At 43.9% G+C, this 24,644-nt stretch overlaps 1 protein-coding gene across 1 annotated transcript in view; it reads right to left on the bottom strand.

Moving 5' to 3' along the window:
* Positions 1 to 16,949: 16,949 nt before the first annotated feature.
* The window catches only part of DYNLRB2 (dynein light chain roadblock-type 2), a 21,613-nt gene continuing 13,918 nt past the window's right edge, over positions 16,950 to 24,644 (bottom strand). Inside the window, exon 4 of the mRNA XM_077454551.1 lies at positions 16,950 to 18,402. Within this exon, the coding sequence (XP_077310677.1) occupies positions 18,359 to 18,402 (44 nt within the window). The 3' untranslated portion in view covers positions 16,950 to 18,358. The remainder of the gene's footprint in view (positions 18,403 to 24,644) is intronic.

The raw sequence follows: 24,644 nt of genomic DNA, 5'->3' as shown, positions 1-24,644 counted from the left end.
TATGTTCAACTGCAGCCAGCCTAACACCATATGAAGACCCGGCTGCATCCGTAAACAGCTCCAGGTTGAATTTACTCACCGGCACAGACATCCATACCGCTCTTCCATTACAGTGTTCCAAAAACGAGTGCCAGACCTTCAAATCCTCCCGATGCTTGCGTTTGAGACGGATAAAATGGATAGGGGATGTAACCCCCGCTGTGGCAACCGACAGCTGTTTGGAATAACCCCTGTCCATGAGAATAATGCAAAATTCAGCCTACCCAATAGGGATTGCAGCAGTTGGATCTTGCATAGTCCAAATATCCCACGTATCTTCGTCTTGAGGGCCACCAATTTTTCCTCCGCCAAACCACACTTCATGGCATCCACGTTCAGGACTATTCCCAAGAAACTTAGCATGGTAGTCGTGCCCTCTGTCTTTTCCGCATCCAATGGAATACCGAACCTGCCTACAATGTGCTGCAGCATGGACGAAAGGATCGCACACACCTTCGATGAAGGTGGATGACGGAATTCGCCCTCCCGATACACCATGGACCACCCATTCCACAAAAGAACTGAACTTCTCGAACAGAGCACAGAAAACTGAGCATCCTATGGGCTAGCAGCGATCTACATAGAAACCGTCCTGCCAACTGCACCCCAGAAGTCGTAAACTGTCCGGGAGAACAGGGAGTAAACGAAAAGCGGATTTGATGTCCTCTTTTGCCATCAGAGCCCCTTTTCTGTACCGGCAAACCTAGCCAACAGCCACATCAAAAGAAGTGTACAAAACCGTACACGCCTCTGGATCTATGGCATTGTTAACGTGACCTCCCCTTGGAAAGACAGGTGGTGTATAAGGCAAAATTTATGCTGTCCTTCTTAAGCACCACTCCCAGTGATGAATTCACCAAATCTGGCAGTGGTTTAACCTCAAACGGCCCTCCCATGCGACCCAATGCCACTTCCTTCCTTCCTTCCTTATTACCCCTGGATGCTGTAACACTGAATGAAAATTCCTCGCCATAGGTGGCACCGTACTCAATGAACATGGGATCCTATAGCCCTCCAAAAAACCTCCCTTGGTAGCCACGCAGCCTCTCTGTCTGGATCCTTTCCCCCTCACTGGTGTCCTTCCTTTTATTTGCCGGCTCTCCGGACCGACCCTTACCTTGTTTAAAACAATGGGACCCTGGATGGGCACGTCTGCACTCGGAGCACCTGTGCTTAAAATGGCAGGTTCCCCGGCAGGGAACTTACAAAAGATTCTTCATTGTACTGCCAACAGAGACCCCGCTTCTTAGCGGTTGGTTGTCCCAGGGAAGCTGAACCACCGACCCCTCCTGGAAAAAACTGGTCAGTATATGTCAAATAGGTAGGTCAGTGTGTGTCCGGTAGGTCAGTGTATGTCAGCCAGGTAGGTCAGTGTGTGTCATGTAGATCAGTGTATGTCAGCCAGGTAGCTCAGTGCATGTCAAGTAGTTCAGTATGTTTCATGTAGGCCAGTGTATGTCAGCCAGATAGGTCAGTGCATGTCAGATAGGTCAGTGCGTGTCATGTAGGCCAGTGTATGTTAGCCAGGTAGGTCAGTGTGTGCCAGGTAGGTCAGTGTATGTCAGATAGGTCAGTGTATGTCAGGTAGGGCATTGTACGTCAGATAGGTCAGTGTATGCCAGATAGGTCAGTGTATGTCAGGTAGGCAACACCCCCCTCCACATAACCCCACTGCCCACTGCCCCATTGTATGTCAGATAGGTCAGTGTGTGTCAGGTATGTCATTGTATGTCAGATAGGTCAGTGTGTGTCAGGTAGGTCATTGTATGTCAGATAGGTCAGTGCATGTAAGGTTCCTGCATAATTTTGAAAACCCAGCAGCCAGGAAAAAGCACCATGCAATTTCCCAGCAGGTCCCTCACCCGTAAACGGCTGCATTCTTAGATGCATGGGAGTGCCATTGAGAGTGAATGGCAGCCCCACATGTTTTTAAACAGCAGCACGTTTTCGCTCCATGTGGTTGTGGGTGCCAGAACGGGTGCGATTCCCACAACCACCCAAAGGATAGGATAGTGTGAACCAATCCTTAGACTTTAGGACCACCTTAAAGGATAACTATACTGTAAGTACAGATAACCTTTAAGGTGATATAAAGTGACCATTGTTTTCTATCAGTGACTAGAATACAGACTGTATCCAGCATTCGACAGTGTCTCCTGCGCAACCGTGAGGCATGTTGTGGCTGTTTATTACCACATTTACAGTTCCATCTAAAGGCTGGCTATTTTTACATTTTTTTACAAAAAAAAAGATGTAAGTGCACTTCTACTTTATACTGGCGGAGAAGGAGCATGTCTCTAACCCTGCGATGTCCACATAATAGGACTTCACACAAGTCATTAGAAAAAGGAACACTGTTGCAATGCCTTTGCTAATGGATATTTATAGATGTAAGTGTCCAGCAATACAAGGCACAAATTTAGAAACTGCAATCAGGCTCATGGTGTTCCTCACCCTGCAGATTATGGAATGTCTTTTAACATGATTATCTACAGACTGTGATTATTTAGATTCTTGCTGTTGGTCAGTTTTCCACTCATTTGCAAGGCAATATACTTTGTAAACCATCAATAATTCAAAACCATCAGCTTAATGCCAAATAAGCTCACCCAAAAGTTTCATACAAAGGGAATGTATTGTGTTAATGTATATTTGTTATTTACCATGTGCCTTTCTATAGAATAAGTACAGGTTTGCTTTCAGTATAGTATGCCTTTTTATTGTGTAGTGTATTTCTAGTGAGCATAATATTTAAATTGTTATTGAAGCGTTTCTCTAAACAATTTTTGATATGGTGTTCTCAAAATTAAAGAGAATGTATACTGTTTGGATATATTTCATGTATTTATGTTAAAATAATAGTTGAAAACTCTGTCTTTGTCTGGTAAATATAAAATGCTATGAAATAATTTTCATTTTCAATGACCAGATGGAGCATGCTAATCCTAACTGCTTTGCTGAAACAAAGACTGTTTGTTAAAGAGTTCAGAAGCTCAAGCTCAAATTGAGACAAAACCTGTGGAGAATCAATTAGAGACAGATAGTCTGAAAACATACAGCTTCTGCTGTTTGCTCTTTTGGAAACCAAACCCTAACCTACATGAACATTTTTTTTAGAAGTTACCTTGACATTCTCAATTAAATTATATGTCAACCCAAATGCTAAAATCTCATACAAGCTTTAACATGTTAAGTTAACATGAAACATTTTTTAAATATGCAGTTTTCAATAAAATGATTAAACATACTAGAAATCGCACTGGCAGTTTAGCTGCTGGCAAACTACAGTTAGACTGTGTATAAAAATGGATACAGGCTGCCGCATTTTACGTGACATTCTAAAACTCATAAAAGCTACATAATAACAACTTTAAATGACAATAATGTAATAATATAAAAATAAAGTGAAAATATAATATTGTATATATCAGTCCTAATTGTATAAAGAAATCCACCACTGTGCTGATATAAATGCTGTGTTGATCCATTGCTTGTAATCCACATGTGCACTATCACCTTAAATTTAAAGGACTCTTACTGGAACCGTTTGACCTAATTACAGAGTCAAATAGGTATGTAGATCACAATTTAATCCAGTATAACATTATCTTTTATATTTTACAAAAAAATTAGGTTATATATTGTGTTTTTTTGCATTAAAATCCATTAAAGTGTATTTTCTCCTAAAAAATTGCATTGGAAAAACCGCTGCACAAATACCGTGTGACAAAAAAATTTGCAACAATTACCATTTTATTCTCTAGGGTAGTGGTCATCAACCTTGTCCTCATGGTCTACTAACAGGCTAGATTTGCAAAATAACTGAAATACATCACAGGTGATATAATTTACTGCTCAGTGATTGCAGTATTCTAGTCTGCATCCCCCAAGGTAATACAGTGGTGTGAAAAAGTGTTTGCCCCCTTCCTCATTTCCTGTTCCTTTGCATGTTTGTCACACTTAAGTGTTTCGGAACATCAAACCAATTTAAACAATAGTCAAGGACAACACAAGTAAACACAAAATGCAATTTGTAAATGAAGGTGTTTATTATTAAAGGTGAAAAAAAATCCAAACCATCATGGCCCTGTGTGAAAAAGTGATTGCCCCCCTTGTTAAAACATACTATAACTGTGGTTGTCCACACCTGAGTTCAATTTCTATAGCCACACCCAGGCCTGATTATTGCCACACCTGTTCACAATCAAGGCATCACTTAAATAGGAGCTGCTTGACACAGTAAGGTCCACCAGAAGATCCTTAAAAGCTACACATCATGCCGAGACCCAAAGAAATTCAGGAACAATTGAGAAAGAAAGTAATTGAGATCTATCAGTCTGGAAAGGGTTATAAAGCCATTTCCAAAGCTTTGGGAATCCAGCGAACCACAGTGAGAGCCATTATCCACAAATGGCGAAGACATGGAACAGTGGTGAACCTTCCCAGGAGTGTCCGGCCGCCCAAAATTACCCCAAGAGCGCAGCGACGACTCATCCAAGAGGTCACAAAAGACCCCACAACAACGTCCAAGGAACTGCAGGCCTCACTTGCCTCAGTTAAGGTCAGCGTTCATGCCTCCACCATCAGGAAAAGACTGGGCAAAAATGGCCTGCATGGCAGAGTTCCAAGGAGAAAACCACTGCTGAGCAAAAAGAACATCAAAGCTCGTCTCAATTTCTCCACAACACATCTTGATGATCCCCAAGACTTTTGGGACAACATTCTGTGGACCGATGAGACAAAAGTGGAACTCTTTGGAAGGTGTGTGTCCAAGTATATCTGGCGTAGAAAGAATACTGCATTTCATAAAAAGAACATTATACCAACAGTAAAATATGGTGGTGGTAGTGTGATGGTCTGGGGCTGTTTTGCTGCTTCAGGACCTGGAAGACTTGCCGTGATAAAAGGAACTATGAATTCTGCTGTCTACCAAGAGATCCTGAAGGAGAATGTCCGACCATCTGTTCGTGTACTCAAGCTGAAACGAACTTGGGTTCTGCAGCAGGACAATGATCCTAAACACACCAGCAAGTCCACCACCGAATGGCTGAAGAAAAACAAAATGAAGACTTTGGAGTGGCCTAGCCAAAGTCCTGACCTGAATCCTATTGAGATGTTGTGGTATGACCTTAAAAAGGCCGTTCATGCTCGAAAACCCTCTAATGTAACTGAATTAGGACAATTCTGCAAAGATGAGTGGGCCAAAATTCCTCCAGGACGCTGTAAAAGCCTCATTGCACGTTATCGCAAAGCTTGGTTGCAGTTGTTGCTGCTAAGGGTGGCCCAACCAGTTATTAGGTTTAGGGGGCAATCACTTTTTCACACAGGGCCAAGATGGTTAGGATTTTTTTTCACCTTTAATAATAAACACCTTCATTTACAAATTGCATTTTGTGTTTACTTGTGTTGTCCTTGACTATTGTTTAAATTGGTTTGATGTTCCGAAACACTTAAGTGTGACAAACATGCAAAGGAACAGGAAATGAGGAAGGGGGCAAACACTTTTTCACACCACTGTACATAAAACCTGGCCTGTTATTGGGCCCTGAGGACAGGGTTGATGACCACTGCTCTAGGGTGTCTGCTAAAAAAAATATATGTTTGGGGGTTATGAGTAATTTTCAAGCAAAAAAAATACTGATTTTCACTTGTAAAAAAAAAAAGGTGCCAGAAAAGGCCTGGTCCTTAAGTGGTTAATTAGGCATAGACTAGAATAAAGGAGATTGTTGCCTTTTCCATTCCATAAGGACATTTTTCTAAAGTTCTTTAATCCTGTGTTATTCAAAATTTTGGCTTTATCTCGTATCAAAATATTGTCAAGCTAAGAAGAAAATTCAATCTTCATAAAAGAGGATGGATTGCTCCCTGGACCCTTCAAAATGGTAAAGAAAGACGTACCACGACACTTCCTAGCCACAGCTAGGTTAGTGATCCCCTGCTAATGAAGATTGACAAACTGTTAGAAAACATGAAATCAGGCCAAGACAGAAGTACAGTAAAATCACAGTTGTTAAATAAAAAAGTAAAAAGAACAAACGCAGTCAAAACATAGCCAAAGTTCAGTAACCGGAACGGATAGTCAGTCAAGCCAGAAGTCAGGGATCAATGTAGTGGAACAGCAAGCAGAATGTGGAGCCAGAAGGGATGTCAGCAATGCAAGTCTTGAACAGAATCGCAGGAGATAGTTTCTGTGATGTTGATCAAGGCGAAGGCAGAGATCATCTGGACTGGACGGCTTAAGTAGGCAGAACTGATGAACAGGATATCATCAACAGCTTAGTAACTATGGAGAGATAGGAGCTGGCAATTAGGCGACAGCTGAGCGGCCAGCTCAGAGAAGGAAGGGCTGAGCCCAGTCCTGACACAAACATGCCTTCCCTAGGGAAATGGGCAATAGAGGTGGACTGTATAAGAGACCTTGAATGCCTGTTGGCTCAGGAAGCTGGAAAGGAAGGGCAGTTTTCCCTCACCTGGACTTCTTAGTCAATGTTCTGCTACTCCTCGAAGTTTGCATCCTAGGCTGAGAACAAACCTGATGTCACACCCTAAGAGCATGGATGGAGTGTACTCTTTACTAGGGATGAGCTCGGTGTTCGACTCGAACACATATTCGACTCGAACATCGGCCGTTCATCTGTTCGGCGAATTCAGAACTTTGTGGACCTTTTGCACCAAATTCGTGTGGCACAAATGGCCCACAATGCACTACGCCATCGCAGTGCATTGCTGGATCATGATTGGCCAAGCATGCACTGTGACCCCACATGTTTGGCCAATCACAGTGCTGGCAGCGAGGAGAGCCATAATTATAGCTTAGGGGGTTTAGTACACGCCCCACACTATATAAGGCCGCCGCGCTGGTAGTGGCTTGTGTAGTTTGTTCCGGCATGCAGGGAAAGAGCAAGATAGGCAGGGACACTGTGTTCTTTTCTCAGGCATCTGCAGGAGTTAAAGTGGGTGTTGTGTGCCTCCAGCACAGTATACACCTGTATCTACTCTTTTTTGCTGGTGTTCTCTAATACAGGCATCTGCAGGAGTTAGTGGATGTTGTGTGCCTCCAGCACAGTATACACCTGTATCTACCCTTTTATGCTGGTGTTCTCTAATACAGGCATCTGCAGGAGTTAGTGCTTGTTGTGTGCCTCCAGCACAGTATACACCTGTATCTACCCTTTTATGCTGGTGTTCTCTAATACAGGCATCTGCAGGAGTTAGTGGGTGTTGTGTGCCTCCAGCACAGCACAGTATACACCTGTATCTACCCTTTATTGCTGGTGTTCTCTAATACAGGCATCTGCAGGAGTTAAAGTGGGTGTTGTGTGCCTCCAGCACAGCACACCCCTTACTGCTGGTGTTGTCTGTTGCATATCTTGCATATTAGCCTTTAAAATTAGCACTTTTGATTTTGAACGTTCAAGTCCCGTAGACTTTAATAGGGTTCTAAAGTTCGTACAAATTTTTGGTCTGTTCGAAGGTTCTGGTGCGAACCGAACCGGGGGGGGGGGGGGGTGTTCGGCTTTCCTACTTATGCACCCCTTAAGAGCATCCTGTCTTCTTGGTAGGCAAAGTAATATTTTTTTTATCCATGACAGTGTGTGATCCCTTCGCCATACTCTTTTCTCTAGCATAATAGTGCTTCAGTGTATTTCACAATTCTTCAATTATCTTTTTGTTTATTTTGTTTTTTATAGTTATCCATGACGCTGATGGTGGTGCATTGCACCCCTTCTCATGTGCTATTTCTCTCTGTTATATATAGTCGTCTGAATTTCTCGGACCCATTTATCTGAGTCTGCTGTGATACCAGAGAGACCTTATTCTTTTAATTATGCATTTATGCATTGTCTATGATAATTTTCTGCTTATGCTTTGTGTTTATATACTTGTATCTGTATCCTTTTCAATAAAAACAGATTGAACAAAAAAAAATAAGAGGATGGATTTAGGCAACTCCCTATTATTACTCACCCCTGCCAGTTTTCACAGTTATAACAGCAGCATAACCCTCAGGGGATAACGCCATTGTATGCAATTAAGCATTTTAGACCTACATTCTCACATGTGGTGTCCAACATGTAGTTATAGTTATATGGACATAGCAAGCATGACTGAGCATGGTGCCTCTCCATAGTTAATGGTAAATCACTGATAACTACAATGATTCATCTTCTGAGAAGGACAAATATTTAAAAAGCAATTGGTGAGTGACAGGGAATGTGCAGTGACACTGGTTTTAGCATAACCACAGGAAATGTTTCTGAGTCTCAGATTTACTATTAATAACTTCAGCCCCGGAAGATTTGGCTGCTCAATGACCAGAGCACTCTTTGCGATACAGCACTGCAACGCTTTAACTGACAATATAACAAATATAACTTTTTTTTGGTGGTATTTGATCATCTCTACAGTTTTTATTTTTTGGGCTATAAACAAAAAAAGAGTGTCAATTTAAAAAAAAAAACACAATATTTTGTACTTTTTGCTATAATAAATATCCCCGATTTTTTTCTTAAAAAAGCAAATTTTTTTCTCAGTTTTGGCCGATATGTATTCTTCTACATATTTTTGGTAATAAAAACCGCAATAAGCATATATTGATTGGTTTGAACAAAAGGGGTTAACTGTGTTCCCGCAGGCGATCAAGGGGTTAACTGTGTTCCCTGACTGTGTTTTCTAACTGTAGGGGGTGGGGACTGACTATAGGAGATGACAGATTGTGGTTCCTAGCTATTAGGAACTCACGATCTGTCTCTCCTCACAGAACAGAACAGGGATTTGTGTGTTTACACACACACGTGCCTGGTCTGCCTCTCGTGCCTGCGATCTCTCATGGCCGGCAGTCATTCCGATCGCCGGTCACAAGCATCAGCACCCCACAAGTGCAGTGGGCGCATTGCCTCCGGTGGCACGTGCCTGCTATCCCGCTTAAAGGAGCCAACGTATAGCTACAACGGCTTGCGGGATCGTGCCAACCTGCCACAGTATGACGGCAGGCTGGTTGGCAAGTGGTTAAAACAGGGAAAACCAAAATAGTAGGTGAAAAATTGTAGATGTGAATTGTCTTGGTAAATGTGCTTTATAGTCCTGGACCCTCTGACCTGGAGAGCACATCATGTGGAACACTAGAACTTCTAAAGAAAGTACAACTATGGCCAGCCATACACGGTTCAAATCTCAGCTAGTTCCTGCTGATTCAAGCTATTAATGGACAGGCTGAATGTGCCAAGTTGATTGATCAATCAACTTGGGTACAACCAGCCTGCCGGATTCTTTTGTGATTATCGCTATCAGCCAGCCTATGATGTGTTTTCCCTTTCCTTGGCCTTACTCATATTGCACCAAACCCTTTTATGACCAGAGGTAACTGATGTCTAGATGCCCAGGTCAAGTTTACCAGATTCAGCATGCACTGGTTAATATGACAATAAAACCCTATAACTAATTTGCATTCCTAAATGTGTTTTATGTGTTTTTAATAATATATAAGGCTTTTATTTGGCACATTGTTTAATACAAACCCAGCTCTTCTATAGGCTGACAACTTCATAAGAATATATAATACATTTTTTTTTTCTCTATTTTTTTTTTTTTAACACTGTAGTTGTATCTGACAATTACAGTATTAAACAGATGACACTGCAAATGCCACTGCAACCTAAAAGTTGCATAAATCATCTGCAGGCTAAAGGCCCATTTATGCTTCTCAGTCCCTGTGCATTGCAATAATGCGCATTGTGTTATGTGTTTACTTGCATTTCATTAAAACAGCCCATTGATTTTGAATAGGCTGCCAACACATGTAATTGTACCAAAAAACAGACATGGAGCTATTTTTCTGACAGTACATTATTGTGCATTGTGGTGCACTGAAAGCTTGTGCATCAAAATTGTGTTGTCTTAAGGTATTGGGGCGTTTTTCAAGAGGCCGCATTTGTTAAATATGAAATATCAGTCTCATCTGTTTGCTACAGCTAAAGCAATGTAGGTGCTCTGTAAACATGTCAATGCGTGTTTTCCATCAGGAACAATCAATCTGACCTTCTCACAAGAATGTTATGAGGCATGCAGTATCTAAGGAACACCAATACAGATTCTCATAGGATCAAATATTGATGTATAGGTAACCGTGAAGCTAGATCTTGCATACCACTAAACTGCAGTATAAGTACCAACTACCATAGGCTTTTATTATCTAATCACACTATAGAAGGCACTGTATGTTTTATTATAATAAAACTATGAATTAATTTAATTATTGCACGTTATACCATTTATTGTTTATAATTACTTTTAGGGTTTCAGCCATTCACAACTTTATATCATGAATAATATAGCATGTGTAGCGGATGACATTTGGGATCACTGCCAGAGTCAGCATGGAAAATTAATTACCGGCTGGGGATTCTTCGCCTGGCTCACCAGCGGGAACCGGCTCAGATGAGGGAGATGACTGGTACTTTGAGCCGAAGCCTTTTAATACTAAAGGGAGTGTTGCCGGTGTATGACACTGCCTAGAATGACGGAGCCGCGTGGCCCCTGAGACTGGTAGTGGGCTTCCCTGACTGCAAACCATAGAAACTTTTGATGCCGAAGGCATATGGGTATGTGCAGGTACGCATCCTGGATGTCTAAGGATGCCAGGGAGTCTCCTTGATGGAGTGCAGCGACTACTGAGTGAACTGATTCCATTCTGAACCTCTGCACTTTTACAAAGTGATTGAGGGCTTTTTAGGTCCAAGATCGGACGTACCTCTTTGTTCTTGGGAACCACAAACAGATTTGAGTAGAATCCCTGGAAGCGTTTCGATTCCGGAACCGGTACAATCACCCTGTGATTCAGCAAATCCCTTACCGCCCCCAAGAGAGCCTCCCGGCGAGCCAGGGATACGGGTATGCTGGAGGGGAAGAATCTGTTTGGTGGCCAAGAGAGAAACTCTATCTTGTAGCCTGTGCAAATCAGATCACAGACCCATTGGTCGGATAACCGGGAGGACCACCGGGCTGCAAACTCCCGAAGGCGACCCCCCACCTGAGACATGGGTGGGGGCAAACCTTCATGTGGTAGAACTTTTATTCGCAGGCTTGTTAGGCTTGCGGTTCCAGGGACATTTTTGACCGTTCGTGGACGTCCTGTCAGGCTGGGGACATTTTGACGAAGCTCTGGGCAGAAAAAAAGCCGCTTGTGAGCGGAAAAAGAAGGCCCTTGCCTATGGCGTGGCTCCTTAGCCTTCCTGGCCTATGGGAGTAGAGTACTCTTACCACCGGTGGCATTTTTAATAATGTAATCTAATGAGGCTCCAAAAAGCCTGTTGCCAAGGAAGGGAAGATGTGTCAGGGCTTTTTTGGATGCCTGGTCAGCAGACCAGCATTTTAGCCAAATCAGGCGCCTCAGCACCACAGCTGACACTGAAGCCCTGGATAACAGAGGGAGAGTATCCAGGGCCGCTTCGCAGACATACTTAAGGCCTTGCACTAGTTGGTCTGCTAGTTCCACGCAGACAGGAGAAGCCTGTTGCTCTCCCAATTCGCGGTGCAAAGGTTTTGCGCACTCAGTCAGCGTCTGCGACACAAGTGCAGATGCCAGTACTGGTCGCACAGCTGACCTCACAACCATAAACAAGGAACGAGCCACTGCCTCGGCCTTCCTCCTGTCTGTGGGATCCTTGAATGCAGGAGTCCCCTCAACCGGGATCGTGGTTACTTTATTTAACCTGGATACTGGGGGGGGGACCACGACCGGAGGAGCCGACCATTTTTTGAGAAGGCTCTCCTCAAAAGGGTAATGCACTGCCATGTATTTGGGGACCGAAAAGGTCCGATGCAAGGTGACCACATTCCTTGTAAATGAACTTGTCAAAATAAGACAGATACAGGAAGACACCAGGGGTGAACGTGCTGGCTTGCAGGACCCAAAAGGGACCGGTACATCAGCAGAGGGATCTGCTGGCTCCTGAATCTTCAGGGTATCACACACAGTTGTGATAAGTGCTCCAACAAGTGCTTTGTCGCGCCTGGACCCGGACGGGTACTCATCCTCTCTGTCCGAACAGTCCTGGTCAGCATCATCTGACAAGACAGAGCAGGGGTCACCAGCCTCAGCAGGACCCAAGTCTGCGTCAGAGCTCTCATCAGAGGACGGGGGCAGGGGCCTCTTTAATGCACCTTTTTTCCCATGCACCACCTCCATCTTGGCAACGAACGAATTGAGGACTGCCGTCAGGGTGTCCATGGGCACTGCGCAGTCCGCAGGTGACTGGCTGCAATTTCCTGCATTTCGGGGGAAGAAACACCAGTTTCTGAAGCCATGCTGACCCAAGTAGTGCCTGTAGTCCCTGAGTGCTCCCAAGTGCAAAGGAAACAAAAGCTGTGTCGGTGGCAGCCGCCAGAATGAGCGCTAAAACGTTCTAGAAAAGTGCTCAGGCTTCAATAAAATGGCCGCCCAGCGTCAGTACACAGACAGGAAACACAGGGAAAATGGCTGTGAGATCACATGAGCCATGCTGCTGCTAGAGAACACTGAGAATGTGTTCAGGCTTCCAGAAAATGGCCACCAGTGTCCTGAATAGGAGATCACATGGAAAATGGCCGCTGAAGCCCAGGAAGACATGCTGCCCTCGCCCACACCTAAAATGGCCACCAGCAGCTCCATGAGGTAAAGAAAGAAAAATGATAGCAGAGACACAGCGCCAAACCAGACCAGAGCAGACCCTCACAGGCACCTTCCAGGAGCATAACACACAAGACCCAGGACACCGCTAGCCAGCCAGCCCCCCATCTTAGGTGAGAGCCCACAGAAATCCCCTGTATATGCACACATACACTGCTCAGCAGCCACATGCAGCATCCCCCCAGGGAGGAGGGAAGGGAAGATAGGGACAGGGGAGAGAAAAGAGGGAGGTGAGGGACCTCCAAATCGACCTCCTAGGGAATGGCCAGCCGCTCAGCCCCACCGAGGTAGGTAGAGTTGTACTTACCAGTTCTGAAGAGCTGGGAGACATTCCATTGCAGAACTACTCACTGATCAGTACAGGGTAGCTGCTGGCCTGGCATACTGTGATGCAGACATCAGTAGCCCGGTCATATGTATGCCCCGGAGCATAAAAGCTCACCGACCACCTCTGGAGCGGAGGTTTCATCGTGGCCTGCCGAGCCATAGCTGCGGCCTTCACATGTGCAATGGCCGGACTGTGGAGACTACAAGGATAAGGGTATCCAGCCTGTCACTCAGCCGGCTGTTGATAGTAAATCACAGGATCATTCATCTTGCGCAAAAAGCAAAGCTTCTGCATAAAAAAGCACAGACCGATGGGCCCGCAGGGTTCCTAGGTCCTTCTCCTTCACTAGGCAAAATAAAACTGAGGTCTGTCTGCAGACGGGAGGGTTGTTAGCCAAGGGACCGCCCCCTGGGAGGAACTAAGAGTTCTGAGTGTTGTATTACAACTAATGCCTAGTATTCTCCTAGTGATAAGGCTAACAACCCATTTGTTACAGAGAGGAGCTGTGTCGGTCGGTGAATATAAGAGAAAATTTGGTTGCTTGCCCCACCCCCAGTTTTCTCTATTGGGGTTGATTTTTAGTTTTAGATTGCATGGTTTCTCCTTATATAATCCTTCCTTGGAATATGTTAGGGCTACTCTGCCCCTGACTGGATTAAATTTGTTATCTCTTGTCGGATGCCCTTTAAACGGTCAGTATTAAATAATAGTGGGCTGGCTTTATAGCCTATTTGGTTGTATATGACCCTATTAAAGAGATCTCTTTACAAACTCATAGGTATATTTGTCCAGTGGGTCTTGCTCCCACAGCCGCTCTCACTGAAGGGAGGATTGTGCCTGGGGTTTAGGTTGCGCTCCTTATGAGGTCTCCTGTGGGTGAGTTTGAATGCTTTGCTGGGTATTTATTAGTGACGTTGAGGTATTTTTTAATATTGATGTTTATTGTGTTCTTTTTTTTATTTAGTGTTGGGCCTGAAGAAGCGGTATTCACCATGAAACATGTAGAGGGAAAACATCTTTCATGAGGTTTGTTGTTATTCTGTACTGTGATATTATGCTAGCTTATTATAGGAGTTCTTTTGTACCATCATAATGGGTGAAGAGCACTCTCCAAGAAGATTGTGAGGGGCTACATTATATGGTTAATGGTGGCTATTTGTTTTTTATAGTGATGGAATAAAATTTGATTTTATGATGTAAAAAAAGAAACTTGTATCAGTGTCTATAGGGTTCCAAGAAAGTCCATTGTTGTTGTTTTCACGTTACTTACTGTATTCACGATTCCTCTGTTCGGGTTTGTTTGCGTTATTCATCACTGGCTCTAGATCCATTAGTAAGATACATTTTCTAATGTGGCCAGTATAAGTTTGTTACCTTTACCTTTTTACCTTGGGTTTTTTTTTACGTTTGTGTTATAGACTTACTAAATATGGGCTGGTTGTCAGGGAAACCACAGCCAATAACCAGTTAGCAGGAGTCGGACTGACACCACTTTGCATCTCTGGTTTGACAAGAAGAAAAGAAAACCAGCAGAGTTGAGTGGGTGTCATGAATGGTGTGTGTCGTTTCTATAGAACCAGTACATTATTCATGGACTTCGTGACCTCCAGGTCTCACAGACAATGCTTCATTAGTGCAAATGCTCTTCACGATTACTGAGCCACTGCTTTAAAATGACAGATCAATTGCAAGCTGGATAATTGACTTTCTTAAAACAAAACAAATTGGTCTATTTAAAGCCACAAGTTTATGCTACCAAAAAAAAAAACAAGAAAAAAATGTTTTTAAAATTTGAACATATACATTATATATATTAATAAAATATAGAAAAAAAAATGGGCAAACAGGCAAGATTTTTAATGCAGAAGGCACATGCTTGGTCTCTTCTACAATAAAGCTACTTACCTGCCACATAAAATGAGCTGCAGCTCATTGTACAAGTTATGCAATGCCGAACTGACTGAACTCCCGCGGGAGTGACATCACTTCCGTCTGGCCAATGAATCGATATCCAGAAGCCGGCTGCCCAAAGATATCAGCAGCTGGCAGGGAGGATCTGGGGTATTGCATTGCTGGACTGAAAGGGAGTATAGTTTCGCTTTATAGTGAAAATAAATCAGGCCATACGCCGTGGGCAAAAGTTTTGAGAAAAACACAAATATTAATGTTCACAAAGTCTGCTGCTTCAGTGTTTTTAGATCTTTTTGTCAGATGTTACTATGGTATACCGAAGTATAATTAGATGCATTTCATAAGCTTCAAAGGCTTTTATTGACAATTACATAAAGTTTATGCAAAGAGTCAATATTTGCAGTGTTGACCCTTCTTTTTCAAGACCTCTGCCATCTGCCCTGGCATGCTGTCAATCAACTTCTGGGCTACATGCTGACTGATGCAGCCCATTCTTGCATAATCAATGCTTGGGGTTTGTCATAATTTGCGAGTCTTTTGTTTACCCGCCTCTTGAGGATTGACCAGAATTAAGGTCTGGGGAGTTCCCTGGTCATGGACCCAAAATTGCAATGTTTTGTTTCTCAAACCACTTCGTTATCATTTTGCCTTATGGCAAAGTGCTCCATCATGCTGGAAAAGGCATTGTTCATCGCCAAACTGTTCTTCGATGGTTTGGAGAAGTTGCTCTTGGAGGATGTTTTTGTATCATTCTTTATTCATGGCAGTGTTCTTAGGCAAAATTGTGAGTGAGCCCACTCCCTTGGCTGAGAAGCAACCCCACATATGAATGATCTCAGGATGTTTTACTGTTGGCATGACACAGGACTGATGGTTGTACTCACCTTTTCTTCTCCGGACAAGGTTTTCCCAGATGCCCCAATCGGAAAGGAGATTCATCAGAAAAAAAATACTTTACCCCAGTCCTCAGCAGTCCAATCCGTGTACTGTACTGTTTACAGAATATCAGTCTGTCCCTGACTTTTTCCTGGAGAGAAGTGGTCTATTTTCCACTTTTCTTGACTCCAGGCCATCCTCCAAATGTCTTCTTCTCAATATGCGTGCCGATATACTCACACCCGCCTGCTGCCATTCCTGAGCAATCTCTGCACTGGTGGTGCCCCGATCCCACAGCGGCATCAACTGTAGGAGATGATCCTGGCACTTGCTGGACTTTCTTGGGCGCCCCGAAGCCTTCACAAATTCAGTGGAAATATTTTTTTTTTTTTTTAATGGCATAAAGTTACATTTCATGGCAAAGAGGGACTTTGCAATTAATTGCAATTCATCTGATCACTCTTCACAACATTCTGGAGCGTATGCAAATTGCCATCATAAAAACTGAGGCAGCAGCCTTTGTGAAACTTAAGATTTGTGTAATTCTAAAAACTTTTGGCCCACCGCTGTAGATTTTTAATTTGATCTAAATGCTGAAAGAACAAAAAAAAAAAAAAAAAAAAAAAAAAAAAAGCCAATATCATAGACGGACTAATCTAAGCTCCTACTGCAGCTATTGTATTTTTACAGCCATACCTGTGCACTGTACACAGTAGCCAAAAAAAAATAAAAAAATTTAATATATATTATTATTAATATCGAAGCAGCTGGGCAGAACATTGTCAGAAAAATACCCGCTGCATCCATTTAGAATCAGGGACTGTTTTGTCCACCAATTTTCTGCCCAGTTCCTTCGATTTTTAAATCGAGAGATGTCAGTTGGGAGAAGGCAAAGAAGGCCACCCACTGAGCAAATTTTTGATAGTTTATCAAGAAAAAAAGTCCTGCATTGTATCGCCAGCTTTAGTTCATTTATCCATCTACTGTACAACAAATTCCATGAGAATTACAGTACTAAAACATTGTGTTAAGTTGGGTATATATTACAGACATAGAGTGTGTGTGTGTGTGCCTGCGTGTCGATCTATAGCCATATCAAATTTAAAAAAGGTAATACAAAACCAAAGCTTAATAAGAAGAACACTTTATTTAATAAATCCTTCAGATGATGTACATATGTAGTATGAACCAAGTAAAAAAAATAAAAACCATTTATAAAAGTCAGTTGTATTTTTCCATCTTTAATAGGAAGTCTGTCATAACATAACAGAAACAGAAGTATTCCAGCAGACTGAATAGAGACATATGCAAATCCGAATTCTGTAGGCAAAGTGGTTTTTACACAGAGTGTCAGAGCTGCTATTTAGAGATTTCTGGAGAGAGGGGGTGATAAAGATCTTAGAACAGCCTTTATGAGCAAGTCCTGTACTGGTAAATGGAATAGCAAGAGGACTGGGATGAGTCACGTTAACTGACAACAAGACACGCGACACGGCTACCTCCTCTCTCTAATCAAGTTGAGCGTGTTCACCGGTGCTCGAGCGATCGGCTGCCAAAAGCCTTGTAGAATCTAAGCCTTGAAGAAATGCTGCCACTTTGGTAGAATCCACAAGCAGATAGCCTTTATTAAATAGAACAATGCATAAAATCAGCACAGAAGGATTTTATGCATTGTTCTATTTAATAAAGGCTATCTGCTTGTGGATTCTACCAAAGTGCCGGCATTTCTTCAAGACCCATGAGTCACATTAAATGCTATCTGTGTCCCCATAGAGGAGACTCATTTTCTGTCTGACACCTGTCACCTAGAAAGGAAATAAGAAAACATCTCCCAAATGAGGACACAGACATAAATACGAAGTTCAATGCATCTGTAGTTGATGCTGCTCTACAGAAAGACCACGCTCTTTGAGAAAGCATCCCGTTGCATTGTGAAATGTGAATTGTCTTCCCGACTGTCAAATATTTCTTCTTTTAAAATTCATGGTAAAGGTTTTACCTCTTCCCAGAAAGTTTGGCTAGAGTTATAAGTGAAATAAAAAGTATTCAATATAAATTACTTGAAGGCCAAGTCCACAAAGACTATTTAGTCTTAGCAGCAGGTGATTCGAGCACCTAGATTCTGCAGGTCTACTAATCTCTAGAACCCATTGATGGTCAACTTCCACTGTAAAGTTTTTTTCAGCAATCTCTTTCCTCTGCTGTATGCAATACATTTGCCTGCAGCAAATAGATGGAGCTTATTTAAAAACGGATTCCATTTGCCAAAGAGGGGTTTCGGAAGATCACGATCTTCTGGAAGCAGGACCAGCAGTGAAGACCAATAAACAAACTCCATTAAAAAAAAAGGTATAGTTTCACATTAGGGATTTGGAGAGAAATGTAACTACTAAAAAAAAAAGGTGCTCCAATAACAATACACACAATATAAAAAAAAAATAACAATTAGATTTGTGTGAAGATTTTAATTTAAGAAAAATGCACATTTCTTTGAAGGAAAATTATAAAGGCGACGAATAACCACTCCATTGCTTTGGTCAGTCTGATGGGTTTTGTACGACGATCAATAGATAGTCTTTGTCTGAAAAGAAAACAAAAAAAAGGTTACCGTTAAAACGTCTTTTAAACATTTTAAAGTGGAACCAAGCCCTCCCTTCCTATAATTTTTCAGGCGAGGACGTTTCCATCTTAGAGGACTACAGCCAAAGCTCTTTTGGCCCTACCTCTCCTGTGGGTCACAAGAGTGCACTTTGTTCTGCACTCCTGCGATCCATTTTCAACTGACAGCAGGCTAAAGAAATGTCCACTGCTACTCATGGCTGGGGGGGGGGGCGGGGAAGCCTCCACTGTTACTCGTGGCTGGGGGGGGGGGGAGCCTCCACTGTTACTCGTGGCTGGGGGGGGGGGAGCCTCCACTGTTACTCGTGGCTGGGGGGGGGGGGGAGCCTCCACTGTTACTCGTGGCTGGGGGGGGGGGAGCCTCCACTGTTACTCGTGGCTGGGGGGGGGGGGAGCCTCCACTGTTACTCGTGGCTGGGGGGGGGGGGGGAGCCTCCACTGTTACTCGTGGCTGGGGGGGGGGGGGGAGCCTCCACTGTTACTCGTGGCTGGGGGGGGGGAGCCTCCACTGTTACTCGTGGCTGGGGGGGGGGAGCCTCCACTGTTACTCGTGGCTGGGGGGGGGGGAGCCTCCACTGTTACTCGTGGCTGGGGGGGGGGGGAGCCTCCACTGTTACTCGTGGCTGGGGGGGGGGGAGCCTCCACTGTTACTCGTGGCTGGGGGGGGGGGGGAGCCTCCACTGTTACTCGTGGCTGGGGGGGGGGGGAGCCTCCACTGTTACTCGTGGCTGGGGGGGGGGGAGCCTCCACTGTTACTCGTGGCTGGGGGGGGGGGAGCCTCCACTGTTACTCGTGGCTGGGGGGGGGGAGCCTCCACTGTTACTCGTGGCTGGGGGGGGAAGCCTCCCCTGTTACTCGTGGCTGGGGGGGGAAGCCTCCACTGTTACTCGTGGCTGGGGGGGGAAGCCTCCACTGTTACTCGTGGCTGGGGGGGGAAGCCTCCACTGTTACTCGTGGCTGGGGGGGGAAGCCTTCACTGTTACTCGTGGCTGGGGGGGGGGAAGCCTCCACTGTTACTCGTGGCTGGGGGGGGGAAGCCTCCACTGTTACTCGTGGCTGGGGGGGAAGCCTCCACTGTTACTCGTGGCTGGGGGGGGAAGCCTCCACTGTTACTCGTGGCTGGGGGGGGAAGCCTCCACTGTTACTCGTGGCTGGGGGGGGAAGCCTCCACTGTTACTCGTGGCTGGGGGGGGAAGCCTCCACTGTTACTCGTGGCTGGGGGGGAAGCCTCCACTGTTACTCGTGGCTGGGGGGGGAAGCCTCCACTGTTACTCGTGGCTGGGGGGGAAGCCTCCACTGTTACTCGTGGCTGGGGGGGGGAAGCCTCCACTGTTACTCGTGGCTGGGGGGGGGAAGCCTCCACTGTTACTCGTGGCTGGGGGGGGAAGCCTCCACTGTTACTCGTGGCTGGGGGGGGAAGCCTCCACTGTTACTCGTGGCTGGGGGGGGAAGCCTCCACTGTTACTCGTGGCTGGGGGGGGAAGCCTCCACTGTTACTCGTGGCTGGGGGGGGAAGCCTCCACTGTTACTCGTGGCTGGGGGGGAAGCCTCCACTGTTACTCGTGGCTGGGGGGGGAAGCCTCCACTGTTACTCGTGGCTGGGGGGGGAAGCCTCCACTGTTACTCGTGGCTGGGGGGGGAAGCCTCCACTGTTACTCGTGGCTGGGGGGGAAGCCTCCACTGTTACTCGTGGCTATGAGAAACTTCTGCAGGTACTTTGATCCATCAGGCTGTTTGGGAGAGACAAAGGCACTTGCAGTGGTGGTTTGGGAATACCTCTCTAGCATAACAAATAGTTTAAAAAAAGGGGCGTCCAGACTACCAAGGAATGGGATTGGGGTAAACTAGTAAAGCACAGCAATGCCTGAATTGGACAGCCATTTGCATCTCAATGATTGATTCTCGGGTTTGACTGAAGTGTACCTTTCACTGTGAAGAACATAAATAATGAATATGTTTTCTTTACTGTGTGGCCACTCCTCCACCTACTATTCAGCATGTTGTAGCTAATTGATCTGAATCAGAAGAAAAGAGCTGGTTTCCTATTAAGCAATTCTTCTACTCCTACATGTGATGAACAGTAAACCAGCATGATGTACTATAGAGGATAGGCACAGACATAATTATAGACCATTGCTGAAATGCAAATGACCTCTTCTCACAACGCAAAGCTTACCCGGTCTATAATACAGCTGAACTTCAGGATCAACTTTGCAATTTTAGATCCCTGTCCCCATTCACAAAAAAGCTATAAAAGATTTTTATAGTTATTATTTGGTCTTTTTTAGCACTTCTGATTCTCTGCCTCGTGACATCATCATTTGTGGTCTAAAATAATACTTTGGCCAGACACCTAGGGAAGATCTATAAAAGAGTGGGTGATGCCCAGGGGGTAGCCTTTGCTTTAAAATGACCACATAGCCACCAATCAATGCCTGTGCACTGGTCACAGTTGGGTGCTGTGTAAATCACACCCACTCACTGAAGGAAGTACGACATTAGCACCTCACGCTCCCTTTTTTAAACTACAGAAAGGAGGAAATGTGGCTGTGAACTATTCTACTCAGGGAGATATCAATGGCACCTGGTCATACTACTCAGAAGCTGCCCTGCTTTGTGCACTGATCTAAATCATTTGGTGGAGGGGAGAATTTTAGTGTGGGGTTGTTTTCCAGGGGTTGGGTTCGACCCCTTACTTCCAGTGAAGGGAACTCTTAAGGCGCCAGCATGCTAAGACATTTTGGACAATTTCATGCTCTCAACTTTGTGGGAACAGTTTGGGGATGTCCCCTTCCTGTTCCAACATGACTGCGCACCAGTGCACAAAGCAAGGTCCATAAAGACATGGATGAATGAGTTTGAACTTGACTGTCCTGCACAGAGTCCTTAACTCAAACAAAACTCAACAAATAGAACACCTTTGGGATGAATTAGAGCAGAGACTGTGAGCCAGGCCTTCTTGTCCAAAATCAGTGCCTGACCTCACAATTGACATTCTGGAAGAATGGCCAAACATTCCCAGAGACACACTCCTAAACCTTGTGGACAGCCTTCCTAGAAGAGTTGAAGCTGTTAAAGCTGCAAAGGGTTGGCTAAATCAATACTGAACCCTACGGACTAAGATGCTATTAAAAGTTCATGAGCGTGTAAAGGCAGGCGTCCCAATACTTATGGTAATATAGAGTGTGTGTATTATTATTATTATTATTATTATTATTATTATTAAATACCCCCAGTGGTTCTCCCCCCAGTGTATAGATTACATACATATTTTTGCCACCCAAAATGCATTATTTTACAATATATATATATATATATATATATATATATATATATATATACACACACAGTGGTGTGAAAAAGTGTTTGCCCCCTTCCTCATTTCCTGTTCCTTTGCATGTTTGTCACACTTAAGTGTTTCGGAACATCAAACCAATTTAAACAATAGTCAAGGACAACACAAGTAAACACAAAATGCAATTTGTAAATGAAGGTGTTTATTATTAAAGGTGAAAAAAAATCCAAACCATCATGGCCCTGTGTGAAAAAGTGATTGCCCCCTTGTTAAAACATACTATAACTGTGGTTGTCCACACCTGAGTTCAATTTCTCTAGCCACACCCAGGCCTGATTATTGCCACACCTGTTCACAATCAAGGCATCACTTAAATAGGAGCTGCTTGACACAGTAAGGTCCACCAGAAGATCCTTAAAAGCTACACATCATGCCGAGACCCAAAGAAATTCAGGAACAATTGAGAAAGAAAGTAATTGAGATCTATCAGTCTGGAAAGGGTTATAAAGCCATTTCCAAAGCTTTGGGAATCCAGCGAACCACAGTGAGAGCCATTATCCACAAATGGCGAAGACATGGAACAGTGGTGAACCTTCCCAGGAGTGGCCGGCCGCCCAAAATTACCCCAAGAGCGCAGCGACGACTCATCCAAGAGGTCACAAAAGACCCCACAACAACGTCCAAGGAACTGCAGGCCTCACTTGCCTCAGTTAAGGTCAGCGTTCATGCCTCCACCATCAGAAAAAGACTGGGCAAAAATGGCCTGCATGGCAGAGTTCCAAGGAGAAAACCACTGCTGAGCAAAAAGAACATCAAAGCTCGTCTCAATTTCTCCACAACACATCTTGATGATCCCCAAGACTTTTGGGACAACATTCTGTGGACCGATGAGACAAAAGTGGAACTCTTTGGAAGGTGTGTGTCCAAGTATATCTGGCGTAGAAGGAACACTGCATTTCATAAAAAGAACATTATACCAACAGTAAAATATGGTGGTGGTAGTGTGATGGTCTGGGGCCGTTTTGCTGCTTCAGGACCTGGAAGACTTGCCGTGATAAAAGGAACTATGAATTCTGCTGTCTACCAAGAGATCCTGAAGGAGAATGTCCGACCATCTGTTCGTGTACTCAAGCTGAAACGAACTTGGGTTCTGCAGCAGGACAATGATCCTAAACACACCAGCAAGTCCACCACCGAATGGATGAAGAAAAACAAAATGAAGACTTTGGAGTGGCCTAGCCAAAGTCCTGACCTGAATCCTATTGAGATGTTGTGGTATGACCTTAAAAAGGCCGTTCATGCTCGAAAACCCTCTAATGTAACTGAATTAGGACAATTCTGCAAAGATGAGTGGGCCAAAATTCCTCCAGGATGCTGTAAAAGCCTCATTGCACGTTATCGCAAACGCTTGGTTGCAGTTGTTGCTGCTAAGGGTGGCCCAACAAGTTAGGTTCAGGGGGCAATCACTTTTTCACACAGGGCCATGATGGTTTGGATTTTTTTTCACCTTTAATAATAAACACCTTCATTTACAAATTGCATTTTGTGTTTACTTGTGTTGTCCTTGACTATTGTTTAAATTGGTTTGATGTTCCGAAACACTTAAGTGTGACAAACATGCAAAGGAACAGGAAATGAGGAAGGGGGCAAACACTTTTTCACACCACTGTATATTATATATATATATTATATTTAATATGCACTTGGGTGGTAAAAATATGAATATAAGCCTAAGCTAAAAAAAAAAAAAAAAAAAAAAAATAATATACACACACTTTTTTTTTTTAGCTAGTTATGCTTATAACTAGTTATTTAACTAGCAGTTATAACTCCAGCATTATTTCTAGTTATATTCAAATGGCACGACTATTGCAATGGCAAATTTGGGTGTCAAAATGCCCCAATTCATTCCTCAAAATAGTGAATAAATAAATGATTGGGAAATCCAAAGAGTCTGCCAGTATGGTCATGGTCTTGTAGGAGGAAGCAGAGACAAATTACTGCAGCCTTGTATTCCTGCAGAAGTGACCATTTCTCGCCACAATACGCATCTATGGTGTAACCATTTTTAACCAAATGAATATACATTGTAATTCAGTGCTCTAATTTATCCTGCATAATTCTTTTTATACATACCAAACATTTTGACAGAAGGGAATATTTATTTCGTAAATATGACAATTCAGCAGGTATTTCAATGCAAAACGAAAACAAAGTTTGGGTGGAGTTCTGTTAAATATTACAAAAGGGTTTGTAAATAATATGAACCACTTGAGGCCAGACCACTTTTTGCAATTCGGCACTGCGTTGCTTTAACTGATAATCGCGCGGTCGTGCGACGTGGCTCCCAAACAAAATGTACATCCTTTTTTTCCCCACAAATAGAGCTTTCTTTTGGTGGTATTTGATCACCCCTGCAGTTTTTATTTTTTGCGCTATTAACAAAAAAAACTAAAAAACGCATTATTTTTTACTTTTTGCTATAAATATTACCCCCCCCCCCCAATAAGCGATTATTGATTGGTTTGCGCAAAATTTAGAGTTTTTACAAAATAGGGGATAGTTTTATGGCATTTTTATTAATAAATTTTTACTAGTAATGGCAGCAATCAGCGATTTTTATTGTGACTGCGACATTATGGCGGACACATCGGACATTTTTGGGACCAGTCATTCATACAGCAATCAGTGCTATACAAATGCAACGATTCCTGTGTGAATGACCCTGGCAGTGACGGGGTTAACCAGGGGGTGGCAGTGTAGGGGTTAAGTGTGTCCTAGGGGCGTGTTCCTAACTGTTGGGGGCTGGGCTGTGCGTTAGTGAACACTGATCTCTGCTCCAATCACAGGGTGCAGAGATCAGTGTCACTTGTTGCTAGGCAGAACGGGGAGATGCTGTTTACTTCCGC

Source organism: Lithobates pipiens, unplaced genomic scaffold (assembly GCF_037356315.1).
Source record: "Lithobates pipiens isolate NorthernLeopardFrog02 unplaced genomic scaffold, aLitPip1_a1.2 Scaffold_10, whole genome shotgun sequence".
Classification (NCBI taxonomy): Eukaryota; Metazoa; Chordata; class Amphibia; order Anura; family Ranidae; genus Lithobates; species Lithobates pipiens.
This window is presented reverse-complemented; position numbering and strand designations above follow the sequence as displayed.